Genomic DNA, 16160 nt, shown 5'->3' with positions numbered 1-16160 from the left:
TCAGACTTTGAACTTAAACCTTACAGTTAGTATTCAGCCCAACCTAATGTGTTTTGGAATTTCTCTAAACAATTTCTTTACTGTTTGAGCAAGTAAAGGCTTTCATTTAAAAGGACTAGGACCTGAAGTAATTTGGCAAAATAGCCAACTATCATTTCCATTCAGTTTTGATTGTGCTACAACATTAGCAAGAAGGCGAGCTACAGCCACAGCCAACTAACTTTAAATTTGAGTGCACGAATTTGGTTAGAGAATTAGAATTATTAGCTAAGCATATACCCCTGGATAATATTTTTCTAAGTTAGATAGCTTGCAGTTTTAAATTGCAAAATCAAATAACAACCAAATAAAAGCATTAGTAGCCATAGCTGCACTGTAACAATATTGTATATACTCCAAAAACTGATTCTGTTCATCTGGACGTAGCGTTTTGTGGGAGAAACGTTTCGTCACTCATCCAAGTGACTTCTTCAGTCGCAGCCGACTGCGGGTTTCCCCAATCTTATGAACAGTACATTTGCATAATGACTGAAACCAGCCCAGTGAAGGAACAATGGGCTGGGAGAAATACTGTATACAATAAACTCAAAGAGGGGGCAGTGTCATCCCAGCCCTCAACCAGCTCCTCTCCGCTCCTGGTAAACATTCACACATTAGTTAACAATAGCTAGAAGAAAAAAACTTTATTTTGTTTTGGGCATAAAAAAGAAACAAAGGTTTCTTTATGAGGTAAAAGTACTGCTCTTGACAATAGTCAAGTGGGTCCTGTCGCACCCATTTTGCCACTGGCTTTCTCCAGATCACACTGGAGAATAACACTGGCTTTTTTATGGATAATGTTCATTAGCTGCCACGTGGTTAAATTCACTAACATTGATACCGACTTTGTTTTGCGTTTAGCTCATGTGCCTGAAAGACCAGATGTTCAGAGAGTATTAGTCATGAAATTTGCACACATTGAATACACTGTGCTCGAGGTCAAGGATTTCTCATTCTTAATGGCTTTTGATTCTCATTAGTTTGTACAATGTATCACAAGAAAACTGTCTTTCCGTACTTCACACAAGTACTTTTGTACTTATAGTAAATTGTGGTGGTTTGTGAGATGGATGTAACTGGTGTTCAGGTTTGTCCTTATGTGGAGTTTGTGTTGGAGTCTTTTGTGCTACGTGCTGGTCGTTTTTGTTGATGTTTGTGATTGGTGGACTTTTTGTGTTGGCTAGTTTTGGTCACTATTGGTGCTGTAAGGTAGCTGGAGTAAAAGCACTGAGACAAGGCACTCAAGTGTAAATAGATCTGCTGAATGTTGATCTGTTGGAAGCTGTTCACATAGAAATGAGTGTTTATCAAGGGTGTCAAACTCATTTTAGTTTATGGTGCAGCATTGAAAACCTACCAGGAGTACTAGAGCATGATATTTAAAGAAAATAACTAACTTTCACACCAGTTGGACCTCGCAGCAGTCCATTTCTAACCCCTGGGTTGCATGTTTGACACCTCCTCTGTCTATTAGAAACGACTGACAGAGTCAGGAAAGAATCCAGTTACTATTTTTCAAGTAAAGTCCCATTCCATTTGTACATTGGCACTGCAGATATTTTTAATACATGGAAAATGTGATATGGTAGATTTTTTTTTTTTTTTTCAAAAAAAAATCAAAAAGCTCATCTGCAGCTCTCTTTTATTAGAAACGTGCTCTTTTGCACAGCTGACAGCATTCAGGAACGTCAGCACTTCTCTTCCCTTATAGAGTACTCCAATGTCTCCAGGGCCCCAACAGTCTGTGTGTGTGTTTGTTTGTGTGCTGTACTGTACATCACCCTAACCCTCTACTTCTGTGTGACTTGTAAGGTGAAAGTTCTCTTAACTGATGCGCTGAAGATGCTCTGTCACGCAAGCCTCAGCATGTGCATCTTATATCTCACGACTCCTCTGCGCCTCTCTGACTCTCTGCTCACTGAATCATATTTCCACCACAGTGCACCCAGCCTTCTTTTTTTTCCTTCTTCAGTTTTTCTGTGCTGCTAGTCCATTTTTATGTTATTTATGAGAGCAACGCCTAGAAGTAGTGTTTCCTGGGAACAAAAATTCACCAGGTTGTATTTTCCTTGGGAGATAAAGCAAAATATAAATCACTGTATGGAAACAAACTTCCATTTGCTGCATTTTTGCTGTGAATAATTCATTGTGTCTCGAATGTACCATAAGGAACTCTGGTTTATGTTTCTCCTCATATCAGTGTTGTTATTGATGCTGGTGTATATGTTACAGATGTTTTCTCTAAATATACAATCTTTAAGTTTATAAAAATGCAAAAATGCTTGGCCTGATAGTTTTACGCATAACAAGACACCTGTTATGAAATGTGCTAAAATGTTACCATTCCTCCTTGCTTATTTGTTTTACAGATTTTACATTATATACTCATTGCCCACTTTATAAGGTACAGCTGTTAAACTGCCAGTAAATGCAAATATCTAATCAGCTGATCACATGATAGTAACTCAGTTCATTTAGGCTTTTATACAGGATGACCTGCTGAAGTTCAAATTAGGCATCAGAATTGGGAAGAAAGTTGTGAGTAAAAATCACCTAAATCTAGGGTTTTCAGAGGAAGAAGACAAAACTTAAGAAAACAACATATGAGGGATGAAGGAGAATGTGACAAGGAGCAGAAGCAAACTGAGGGTTTAAATACACAAAAAGAGATCAGGGCAGATTGGAGACACCTGGGGAAAAACACACAGCTGAACTGAATCTAAATAATGCGATAAACTACAGTGACCCCAATGTCACAATAAACATGCTATTGGGTTCACTGTCCTTAAATGGCCTCTATTGTAACCAGATTTCATCCAATAGAACACCTTGGAGGTCATGTCAATATGGAGCAAAGTCTCTGAGGAATGTTTCCAGCACCTTGTTGAATCTACGACTAGAAGAATTAAGGCAGCTCTCAAGGCAAAAGAGTTTCCAACTGAAAGTTCCTCTAGATCATAAAAGGTGACATCACAAATGTTCAAGTTATCTATGTCATGTGCATCAATGCACAACCCAAATTTATTTAAGTTTTTTTAATACTCAGGTTGACAATTGCCTTAAATTTGAGCGGTTCCACCAGGCATTATTTGTTAGTTTGTTAAATATATGTAATGCAAAAGAACCTCAAACTTTTTTGCTCTTTTCTTTTCTTTTCACTTTGACTTTTGTTGTAATGAAGAGATCATTTTACTGGATTGTACAAGCTGCACAACTGTGAAATTTGCTTCAGTAGGCCCCCACAATCGGTCATGGTCCTGACAGTTTGGCCTTTGTAAAGAGATTGTCTTAGAAACATTTCCTTGCCCCTGGGGTTATGGCCTTTACTTTAACTCAGCTCTATGAGAAAGGATTGTCCTGAGACAAAGGGTTCACAGATGAGCTGTGGAGAGAGAATATTGCAGTCTGTTGCTGAGGAAGTGCTTACCAGCACTGCTGGAGCACAGGCAGGGGGCTTGTAGGTCTCACAAGCATTAAAAGCAAATTGTGCAATTTGCAGAAGGACCCTTTCTTAAGAGGAGGTGACTGTGATTAGCTGCATTCCCGTGGGAGGGAGATTTATGAAGTCTGAGCTTGCTTTTTGGGCCTGACCTACTGCGCAAGTTGGAACATCATTAAAATATGATTTCCCATTCTAATTTATGATCATGTGACACTGTGATTATCACTATTGGGGATCATTTTCAGCAAAATGTGACATAAGATGACAATGGACATGTAGCATAACATCGTTTTAATGTAAAATAAATGTAGCAATCTGGAATCGTTGGAATTATGATAATATTAAAAATGAGTAAAATACATCTTAAAGTCCTACAAATGTTCTTCTGTTCTGTTGGGTTATTATACAGTAGGTCAACTCCCCACGGAGACGACTTGTTTATCATGCCACCATTTCCCCCTATCTCCTGTTTCTATGGTAACAGCTTAGCGGACCTTAACGTTATTTGCAAATACACTAGTTAACATTTTTCATTTTTAACCTTTGACTTCTCAACTATTATGCACTTGCTACTCTTACAGATGTGTTCGTACAAGGCCTGTTATAATTCAGCTTTATCTTAGCACTGGATGGTTAAATTAGATTTCAAGAAGATAAATATGTCATATTCTAGCAGTGCATTTTTTTTCCTGTTGCAATCACAGTTTAAAAAAAAAAAAGAATAAATAAAATATAAATACGATCTTTTACCACCAACAACATGCTGTTTTTGATTAGGCCTTAGTTACTCTTTTTAAGTTCTTGATTGCACTCAGATTCCAGCTGTTGACTGACAATTAAGTTAAGAGACGCTACAGTTAATTAACATTTTAATCTTGAATGTCAAACAATGGCTGAAAGGACTTTGAAAGGACCTTTGGAGCAAGACACTTTAGTCAATTTAAATAGAAAAAAGAATGTCATAGCATTTTCTTAGACTAATGTGATTACAGTTTGTTTAATATTTTGTGGTATATTTAGAAAAATGTTATGCCTTTAAGAGCTGTTTTTTTTAATATATATTCTGTAAATGTTGTGCATGTAATAAAAAGAGCTGCGCAGTTCTATAAATTCACAGTTTGGTTTATGGCCCAAAAAGCAAACTCCCATGACTGTGATGGATTTTCAGTTCAATTTTTACATCAAAAATCTTTGTACTTTTAATTACTGCAGTTCCACAAGGCTAATTAGCATAAGCAAAATGAGCATGTGACTAATTAACATTTTATTCGACGCACAGGTTAGGGAAGCTGTGTGTCAATCTTCATTTATCAATCTGTATTTTCACACATGCTTTTTATAGCAACACAAAATCTGCTTTTAATTTTAATTAAATACTTAATTTCACTCTTTATTTCATCACAGCATACTGGTTGCTAGTTTCACTCTAGGCAAAGCAGCGGTTGGACGATCAAAATTATTCTGACTCTCTGCAATGAACCGATCATCACTTGCAGCCAGTTGATGTGTTCAGAATGACTTGGTTTATCAAGATCGTGATAAAAGGGGATCTGTATGTTATCAGTTTGTGAATGAATGGGGTCAAATTGGCAATTACATGCAATCAATCTAGTATAATATGTTGGGAAACTGATAAATCTACACAAAAAATGCACATTACCTACTTACAATAAGAATATAGGAAGAACTTCATTTGCAACAGAAGTTTAGAAAATCCTCCACAATTCACTAAAGGACAATGATTTAACTTCAAAATAAGACTGTAACCAGAACAAAACTGCAATAGTTGGCACCCAGTTGAGGAGAGTACGCTATTGCAAAGACACATGACAGACAAGTTGCAATCTTCGGTGCAGACTGACTCAGAGTGATTGGAGCATGCTGGCAGTTGGACTGACTACTGAGTCAGACCACGATTTGTTTGGAGACAGGTTGCCTCCCACCAGGTGACATGTGCAATCACCTTTGGCCAGAGGTTTGCGGTATTGCATGTTAAACCTCTGGAGTCACTGCAGCTACTTGCTTCCGTCGCCAAATTCAATGCAATCATCGAGTAGCATCCTTGTTTATATATTTTTTTTAATTTTTAAACAACACCCACAAGACGACTCTGGATCTTTATATCATAAATTTTCTCTGTGTTATTAACAAAGCATGACACCATGTTAGTGTGAACATGGATGTAATAAAGCACCTTTGTGAATACTCTGGTCTTCAATATTACACCTTTCTGCTGCTTCAGGGATTTCACACAGTTTATCCCTTGAGGCGATGGACTTCAGCTCTTTCCCTACTCACCATCCCAGCTTGTTCTAAATGTAGACCTAAAATCTTTTTCTTTGATCCCAGATTGGCTTGACTCTTTGGAAGTCTGCCCTCACAATACAAAGTGGGAGTTTTTTTAAGGATTTTCTTGGTGTATGGCTTCTTTGTGAAGAGGATTTGTGGCTCTATAAGATCTATAAGGATTTGATGCGCTGCTGTAGCTACGAGACACAATATTGCTCAACTCCCTGGAGTCTGTCTGTAACACTGAGTTATTGTCCATGACTCCTGAAGGACAGATGGTGTACAGATTCCAAATTACAATGTGTACTCTGACAGACAGATCACTTGTACTTAACTGGTTGCTTTCAAAAATGAATTTGTATTCCTTTATTTTTCTATAGGAAGTATATATATATATATATATATATATATATATATATATATATATATATATAACTAAAGTAAATGACCTGCAACTTATTATTACTGATGATATTTTGATATGCTCATTAAATTTTTAAGTAGCAGAACAGCCGTTTAACAAGACAAAACCACATCTGTCATATTTTTTAAATATTACAATACAAATTTTTCTATTTTTTTTTAATGATTAGCTTTCTGTAAAATCAACTAATAATTGGTGCTTCAAGAAATCAGCATCCTTTCATGTGTTGCATCTCTGGAGCAGTTTAGAAAAGTAAAGTTTAGCTTAATTTCGACCTGTAGTCGTTTGCGAAGGACACCGTAGTTGCATCAGTTCCTTCAGTACTCCAGATGTGCACATATTTCCCCCCATATAAATGTGAAATCTAACACCGAGCGTGTCAGTTACTGCCTCACGTCAGTCTATTGTAAATTGAAACACAGCGCATGAGTCACAGTGTCACTGCTGTCTCTGTTTGATTTCCTTCTACCTGTCTGTTCTGGCCTGCTTCAAAAAATGTGTTTGTTCTGGCTTTGCTTAATTTAGACCAGAATGACAGGGACAAAGGTTTTGAAGCCTTCCCAAGCGACAGCCTCCCCTTCTGAAGATTGTTTATGATATCTGTAGATCTGTAGGTATAGCTCAGAATCCCTCTGAGAGATTCTGAATCAAAAGTGTGTTTAAGAAAACAAGAGCACCAGAAGACTGTATGTGTTTTGGGTCTGGAGGAGGACTGGCAGTTTGCTCAGGCTGTAATTGTAAATGTAGTTGCCAGAGCAAATATCTTTTGTCAGTATCCATCTGCAGAAAACCGAGACAAAGAGCAAAGCTGATGTTCTGGCAAAGAAACAAGGCTTTGCAGAATAGTAGTGGTAATTGTTCTCACTGATTGGATTTCATTCGTCGTCCACTACATGCAGTCAGCAGCAGTTGTATGTTACATTGCGTCACTGTACCTTAATCCACAGGGGACTGTTCACGAGCATTGTGTGATGCTTACCTGTCTCTGTCTTTTCTCTTTGTTGCTTAGGAGTTTGCAGCACTGACCAAGGAGCTGAACGCCTGCAGGGAACAGCTGCTGGAGAAAGAGGAAGAGATATCTGAGCTCAAAGCCGAGAGGAACAACACCAGGGTGAGGACAGCGTCCATATACATCTTTATTAAACTTTCCTTACTTAACTTATTTTAATATGACCATTGGAATTCAGTAGTTCTGAGCAATGAGAACAAACAAAACTGATGTTTGGACATTTTGAACCAGAAATGAAGCTGCTTCTGCATTTCATACTCCATCTTTTTTTTATGCATTCCACAAGTTGCTCTCAAGTTTTCCCAAAAAACCTGCTGGACACTGCGATAGGCAGCGTCCAGAGGAAGATTAAGCTATCTGGTGGCTACGGTTTTAACGCTGCAAAAGCACTGAAGCAACCATGCACACTGTCTATTTCCTGTGCCCAGGCACACCTCATTAGCTCTCCACATTCTGCCTGAAAATTGTTCCACTTACTTCACATGGATGGCTGCTCAACAGTAAAACTAAGTCCAAATGGTACTGATGCCCTGCAGTGTCCAGTTCAAAGAATTTGGTGTGGGGGAGGGGCAGCTAAAAAAAAAAAACCATTAGAGGATCAGCTGAAGTCCAGTATCTTCAATAAAAAACATTGCCTTTTTAAAGCACACTCTGCTGTTGATAGATAAGACTCTGCTTTCCATCCCAATGCTGATGAAGTGTGTATTTGCAGTCTTACACTATCTTCCTCTGGTGGAGACAGAAGATTTTAGCACAGCACTGATGGAAAATTACAGAAAAGAGGGAGGTGAGGTGCAAGAAAGGAGGACAGACAAAAGTCATTTTCACTCTCGTACTTTATTATCACCTCAAATTCTCCAACAGGCAATTACTAAGCAAATTTTAATTAAGCTTGGTTTTGTCACTGGTTATAATTAAATCTTGGAAGACATGTACAGGCAGTCATTTGACTTGGGAACCTGCAACACCATGTGATGAGTATGGGATTGGTCTTATTGGCTGTGGGTTAAGCATCACAGTCTTTGATATGTGATGAAGATCTAGAGTTTTCAAACTTTTGGGGGGCCAAGACTAACTAACATTTATAACTGATTGCTTTTGTGTGTTTTAACTGATACATTTTCAAATCACCAGCTACAACTTAGGGGATTAGTGTACATACTATCTGTTTTATCGCAGGCATAGTTGTGCACTTTGCTCATAGTTTTACAGAGTTACCAGAATGGAAATCAAACATAATTAAGCAACTAAACTCAAACTAACTAATGAGTATGTTAGGTCTCATTCACTAAAGCCTAGAGACCAGTTAATGACCGTCTCACAACCACTAGTCGCTAGCAGGAAAAATGTGTAGACGCTGAGTGAGTGAGCGGCTGCTGGAGGTTGCTCACTCAAACTAGGTGAAATCAGTCGCCAAAAGGGTGCTGCACCGAAACCATGATTGCTTTGGTTTCAAGCAGACTGCCAACAGTTTGCATGTGAGATGCAGACTTGTCTGCAAACACTCACCATTTTCCTATGTTAGCTGAAAGTTGGAAACGCTTGGGGCAAATCGGAAACAGAGAAAGTCGTGCCTTACCACTTCAACCAAAACACTTCAAAAGCCACAACTTTTACTTTGTAGATCAAAGTTCTCTGTTGCCTGTTCGCCTCACACGTTTCACTTTAACTACTGCTTGGTGAGTAGTTTTCAGGTATTTGCATTAGATCCTGACTAATATAAGATTTTTGCAAGTAATACCGATATTTATTGATTAAAAGTCGGATATATCGGATGAAACACAAGTTTGAAGGATATGAGTAACAACATTTCATCTTTACTTTTTAAATTTTCATTTTTTGGCAAGTTAAAAATCCAGATATCAATATATTTGCAAATAGCCGATATCTGCTCATATCAGTTAAGCTCAAGCTCTAGTTTACAGTCAATTCGGTGTCTGCGCTGCAAACTGTGGGCAATCATGGCGACCTGTTACTTATTAAAGCAATCACAAGGGGAGGGGGGTCACTTATCGCCACCGTACCGATAAAAGTACTCTGAATTTATATTTTTAGGCGGGGCTTATTTGATTTGTAAAAGGGTTCATGCTAATCAAAAATTATCAGTTTTCATCAGCTTAAAAATTTCATTATGTAATGATAATGCTATTTAATTACTTAGAGCATTTGAGTTCAAATGCCACCGAAATTCTTTGTGTTAGAAAACCTTTTAAACATCGTCCTTCACATGTGTTTTATATTGATAAATCCAAATTGCAGTTTTAAGCATGTAAATTCCACACATGCACTTTTAGAAAAGGATCATTTAATTCAATCTACACCATGAACAAGCTGGCTAGCATCATGGTTTGTTTGCTTGAAACTAAGAAAGCGTGACTCAGATCTGGTCTTCTGTTGCTGCTCTTACTCAGTTTGGCCTTGAACTGTAACTTGACAGCGTGGTCTGGCTCAAATATTTCTCTATGCCGGCCAGTTAGCTAGCTGGCTAACAAGCCAAGCTCTGCAGCAGCAGAACAGTCTGTTGTACCCCGAGTGAAGTGAGTGATTTCATGACAGATTTACGTGATGTCTCACAGTCGCATCAGAGTAGCTGTTGGCACAAAGATAATGTGAGTAATGGACCCAATATGCCTGCTTCATCGGCATAAAAGATCCTCGTCTAGATATGCACTTTTCAATGTCATGCCACATTTTAGGATTTACAACAACTCATTTTGTGCACCACTTAGCCATGGGTCACGGACCCCACTTCCAGCAGCTGATGTAGAGACAGAGACAGAAAAACAAGATCGGATAAATAATGAAAATATTTACTGAACAAGATTGGAAATGAGGTGCTGTGGAGTAAACACTGACTTTCTGATTGAATCAACAGTAGGCATTTTGTTGAGTGTGCAGGATTATATATGTAGACATGATGGATGTTGATGGATCTCTCAGGGACACTTGAATCAGAGAGACAAATGAAGAGACTACACTCTCCTACAGCAGTGCTCTGCAGGGGTCTTCTTTTCACTGCTAGTTTTCATTGTTCGACTCTTACACCTGACTCCTGCAGAGATTCTGATCACTTCTGCCTGCTCCAGTGTTTTCTATTGAAAATGTATCTTTAGGATCCTGCAGGGGAAAATAAGACATCCCTCCATAAAAAAGGAATCAAACATTTTTATGGATTTTGCTGCTTTTGGTTTGTTTTGTCAGGTGTGTTTGACATTAAAATTAGTCAGAATGCTATTGATTATTTCTGTTACTTTATTTGGAACCATATATTGAAGAATATCATATTCTAAGTTAGCACACTTGTCTTTTTACATTTACATTTTGGGAAATTCAGTTACATGAAAAGATCAATCCTGTTCTAAATGTTGGACTGTAACTGTGCAGTAGTCAGTAGTCAGTATACTCAGTTGGCTCAAAAAGTAAATTTTGAAAAGGATCTGTTGTATTGGCTAGTGGTAGCAAAATTTACTTGAAACTTTAAGATAACAAAAGTTCATAATATAAACTTTGTAATACTTCAGTAAAAGTAAGAAGGCATCTACAGCACGATTATTACTTCTGTAATCTGTAATCATGCTCCAGAACTACTTTTAGCAGCAATGACTGTAAGGTGTTCAGGCCTGCAAAGTGATCCCAAATCACCATCCACCACCGTGCTTGACATATTTGCAGATGTCTATCTCTATTTTGGTGTCATCTGTCCAAAGAACATTGTTCCAGGACACATGTTATTTGTTCAGATGCAACTTTACAAACCTGAGCTGTGCTGCCATATTCTTTATAGAGCGATATTTTAAACACTAACAGATCCTTGTAGAGCCAATGTAGATGTAGCTCTTACAAATTTTTGCACTTCGTCTGAGCATTGCGCAGTCTGACCCCTGATTCAATTCGATCGGATGTCTACTGCTGGGAAGATGGAGACATCGTGTTGCTGACAATAAGCTGCTACCTATCATCTTAATTCGTACAGAAGCAGTCGGTGTGTACTTTGTTTTTCACAGGACTGCATGTTTGTGAAAACTTTCTTTTTGACATGACTGTATATGAAAATTAAAAGTCAAACCAGAAGTACTATTGGCACAAAGATTAAGACTACAAGGAGCCTTAAATCTGCATTCTTTTAAATAGCCAACGGGGCATAACACAAAAACATTGGGAAATTACCTTTTGGTTTTCTTCATCTATCATGTTAGTAAAAGTTTTCTGAGGAGTTTATACTCTCAAACTCTAGTTTCAAACTTTGCTGACTACAACGTGAGCTTAGTTTACTAAATTATGGTCCCATTTAGAATTAAAAAAAATTTTAAAAACTAATAAAATTTTAAAAAAAACCCAAAACTTGTTACTTGTTACTTGTTACAGTTACGCTTGAGGGCTAGCTGCCTCAGTATCGGCAAGTTTAAGGAGTTTTCATGGTTACTCATGGTTATCTGTTTGCCACAATTGGTGCTATGTAGCCTATGGAAGAATCTTTTCAGATCTATGTTAACAATTTAGCCTATTTTTACTTCAGCAGAGATGTCAGTGGTATTTTGACTTAATAGCAATGGTTTACACTTGGAATATACTTACAATGGAATACACTTACACCAGCTAACTATGTTAGGTAGCCTCAGATGGAGATGTTTGGACAGTTGAAGTAAAGGTATGCTGGGAATATAACCAGTAAGGTCAGAAAGAGCACAAAGATCATTCTGAGCTGTAACTTTAGCCTATAACCAGATCATTATCTCGAGGCTATATTATTATTGCCCCGGACGACATCAGAGAGGGAAAGAAGTGTCACGATCTGCCTCACTAGGGGAAATGAAATGAAAGCAGACGATCCTACACTGATCTCACAGTGGAATCTGAGCAGGCTACAGTAACAAATAATGTTTTATCTCTGCTGAATAACACACATGATTGTTTACTCCCAGTTTTTGTTGTGTAGTTGCCTTTTGTTTAGCCCGCCTCCAAGCTCCGCATTTCTTCTCTGTCTTTGTGTAGCACTCTGCTGGCTGTTGACTTGACAAGTTACCTCGCAACATAGATTACACTTTTGTGTGTTTTTGTTGAAAGGACAGCGTTGCCTTTGCAGTTATCTGCCCCCTTTTTTATATATACATTGTTCGCACAGTTACATTGATGAGGCGTTACAAGAATACAAAGCAAACTTTTCTTACTGGAAAACATTCTCTCCAGTGATTCTGAACTTTCATACCATAATTTGGAAATAACTCACAACAGTTTATAAGAATGTAAATAGTGATTATGGCTATTTTAATTGGTAAAAAAAAATGTGATGATACTAAAAATAATAATAGAAGTTGGTCACATACCAAACCACCAAACCACTTTTATTGCAATTTTTTCTTTTTTCCCCAAGGACTCAGTCTCTGTTAGTAATCGCCTTTGTTGCATGTATATAATGTTTTTTTGATAGTCATGTTTGAGTTTTGAAACATTTTTTGAGCCTGATCAAGCACACTTGAAATCATTCCTCTAGCACTTGTAGAAGAAAAAAACATAAATAAAATTAGAACAAGAACCGTGGCTTTCTGTGTTCTCAGAATGTTCATATTTTGGATTCTTCAGCAGTTCTCAGAGTTGATAATAACATTGACATCTCCTATTTCTTCCCTTTAGTTACTGCTGGAACATCTTGAGTGCCTGGTGTCCAGACACGAGCGGTCACTTCGTATGACTGTGGTCAAGAGGCAGGCTCAGTCTCCTTCAGGGGTCTCCAGTGAGGTCGAAGTTCTTAAAGCACTCAAATCCTTGTTTGAACACCATAAAGCCCTAGATGAGAAGGTAAGGTTGTCAGAATATATACATTAAATGTGTAACTGTTGGTTTTTTTCAGTTTTACCAAATTTAATGTGTTTGACTTTAATGTGTTGTTTTGATTCGGTTGTATGCCCCTTCTCTGTTGTATTATTATTAATTACTTGTGTGTTTTATATTATTATTAGAGACAAATACATGTATTTTTGTTTATTCTGGATCAGTCACATGTTATTTACATTTAAAATTCTTTTTTGGTTTTCATAAATGCACAAGTAATTAGTGGGTTTGTGAAAAGTGTAACTGACTATTAAAAAAAAGATTTGAAAAATTAGGTTTAATGTGTTATATTTCTGCAGTGTGGTGTCATTAGTCATGTCAAAGGCAAGCTGAGTGAGTATTAGTACAGTGTGGAGGTGAAGTAACTAGTTGGCTAGCTAGCTGCAGGAGCTAACCAGGAAAAAACCTCAGCTACACATACTACAGATCCAGAAAGAAAATAAAAGCCATCAGGAAAAAATGTTTTGCATTGTTACTTTTGAGTCACCTATATGTATTCTTTCTCCCCAAAACGTTATGTTTAATTTTAAATGTTAAACATATTTGTAATAACTCATTAGTTGTGCTTTGCTGGATTCAGATTTGGCTCCACCCCCTAATTATTATATTATAGTATATTATAATGTATATGGATAGATAAAACATTTAAGACCAGATGATACTAACATTGCCTTTCTTTCCTTTTGTGTGATTTCATGCCATCATTTTCTAGTTTTAAGCCTTTACATGTCCCACTCAGTGTTTCTCCTCACATCCCGCTGATTTATGACCGTAGCCTCCCGTGTAATATCAGCACTCCCCCTGTAATCCATTCATCCCCACCCCCACCCCCCCCCCCACCCCCAAAAGCCAACATTTATAACACATGTCCAACGTCCACATTGTTTAAGGTAATAAAAGCTCAGGCAAATGGGGTCCCGTGTCGGAACAATATCCCAGAGTGGACACAGAGGATCAGCCTCTTCTCATATCTGGTGCACACTCACAATGTGTTGCAAGTAATTGTTCCATCACAGCCATGATGAACCTAAAAGAGACAAAGGGAGAAGTGTAGAAGGGGAATCTCCTCTCTGCAAATGGTGCTTTTAAAGCAGTAAGAGCCGTATAACGCTACTTTGAAGCCCCAGCAAAGTGGTGTTGTAAGGCTAAGGGAGGAAAAGAGGATAGCACCTTCTGATGTGTTAACCCTTGCTTTCCTGGACTGGGATTTTAACAGCGGTGAGAGAGGAAGCTAATGATTGCGTTTTTCAGCTTGGCTCTTTTAAGATCAGTCCATCCCAGTGGAATTAAGTGCAGTGAAGGCGTATAACAGTGCCCATCACAAAGGATCTACAGACAGATCGTGATTCATGTTTTGTGATTTTCAGGTAAGAGAGAGACTACGAGTGTCACTGGAGAGGGTGTCTGCCTTGGAGGAGGAGCTCACAGCAGCCAATCAGGAGGTAATAACCACCACACTCACCAGTAACTACATTAACTGCTTTCTAATGCAGATGTCCAAATGCAACCAAATGCTTTTAGGCATATGGAAGAAATGTGATGAAAGTGACTTTGAATGTGACAGATGGGCCAACCTGAGTATTTCAACTGCAGATCTACAAGAATTTTCACACACAACAGTCTCAAGGGTTTACCTCTCTGGGCAGAAAGGCTAGACTAAAAAGTCGACAGTAACTCTCGTAACCTTATGTTGAAACTTAAAGCAAAAGACCACACGGGTTCCAATGCAGGGCTAACAAGCTGTGACTAATGGCCACGGTGTAGAATAATGAATATTGTGATATTTTTAAACACACTTTTTGTTGTTTGTGTTGTCAGATAATGCATCATCAGTGATTATGGATTAAAACAAGAATGAATGGGCTGAAATTCCTGGAACCTCAGACAATGATTTGTTGGTTGTTTTTATACCAATGTATAGTGTCTGACTTGAGGTAGATTAGCTTTCTTCATCAAAGGAACACTGAGTAGCATATAGACGAATGGGACAAAGAAAAATTATATTCTTTAATAAGGAATTAAAGACTTTGGCTATTTTATTAATCCTTTGCATAAAAGGCATCAGGAAAAGCAAGCATTTCCAATTTGGAAAACAAATACTATTGTTTCATTTAAGCCATACCCATCAGACAAATGCATGTCTGTAATGCTTTTTAAGGATTCTGCAAACATGCTCAGTAAACATAATTTTGAACATGCAGAGTTAATGTGATGAACAAGCATTTTTATTTATTCCAATTGCAATTTGTTTTTACTCAACCCATCCAATCTTTAAGCATCTAAACCTAAAAAACTACTAAAGTAAAAACTGAGTAAAAACTAACTTCAAAGCACAATGTTTCCACATGGGAATCTTTGGTCTATAAAATTGTGGCTCACTTAATTTTATAGCACTTAAATTCATCTGCATCTCAAAAATCACTGCTGGTGTATGAAGGCACAGACGCTGACAAACAATCTGTCCAATGCCAACAGTGAAGAGAAATATTTCTCACTTTGAGATGGGAATGTGCTGAAATAACAGAAAATATATGCTGTTCATATATTAAACATGTAGATACTATTTACATATACATGCAGTATCTCAAGACTTGTGTTGAGTTGCATATTCCGAACAAACATAATATATATACAGGAACATATACTACTTGTTTACATGGATGCAAACCTAATACATACTGTGATGTGTCCTGAATTATGTATCTGCTCTGAAACCCAGAAACATTTACAGTACCTCGACAGGCTTCACTCTACCTCATCTTATGCTCATCAGTGGGTGTGGCGAAGCACTGACAGTACATTGGCCACTGTTTCCTTGGTGGCATTTCCTTCTTCACCTCCTAGTTCGGGCTAGAGTAGGATTTGCACTGCAGATGGTCCTGTTCCAGCTGAGGAAAAACCCTCAGGCTGCCACTTCACAGCCTGTCAGACATGCCAGCCTGACACTCGGGCCTGGAGTAAAAGTCACTAAAAGGAGGACAAGAAGAAAAAGAAGGGAATGAAAAGCAATAGGGGGAATGGTTGGGAGGCGTGTGGAGTGGGTGGAAGGACAGACAGAGATCTAGTGTGAGAGGAGAGAGAGGGGGTAAGGATGAAAAAAAAGGCATAGAGAGGCAGAAGACACGAAT

The 16160-nt window shown here is 38.0% G+C and overlaps 1 protein-coding gene across 10 annotated transcripts in view; it reads left to right on the top strand.

The window, feature by feature from the left end:
- Positions 1–16160, top strand: part of ppfia2 (PTPRF interacting protein alpha 2) — a 186274-nt gene that overhangs the window by 122805 nt on the left and 47309 nt on the right. For all 10 annotated transcript variants that reach the window (XR_014870345.1, XM_085138671.1, XM_085138670.1 and 7 more), the window contains 3 exons: positions 7204–7305; positions 12835–13004; positions 14405–14474. Coding sequence is in view for 9 of the 10 variants with exons in the window: in XM_085138671.1 (XP_084994797.1) it covers positions 7204–7305; positions 12835–13004; positions 14405–14474 (342 nt within the window). In the remaining variant the exon portion in view is untranslated. The remainder of the gene's footprint in view (positions 1–7203; positions 7306–12834; positions 13005–14404; positions 14475–16160) is intronic.

This window comes from Neolamprologus multifasciatus, chromosome 17 (assembly GCF_963576455.1).
Source record: "Neolamprologus multifasciatus chromosome 17, fNeoMul1.2, whole genome shotgun sequence".
Taxonomy (NCBI): Eukaryota; Metazoa; Chordata; class Actinopteri; order Cichliformes; family Cichlidae; genus Neolamprologus; species Neolamprologus multifasciatus.
This window is presented reverse-complemented; position numbering and strand designations above follow the sequence as displayed.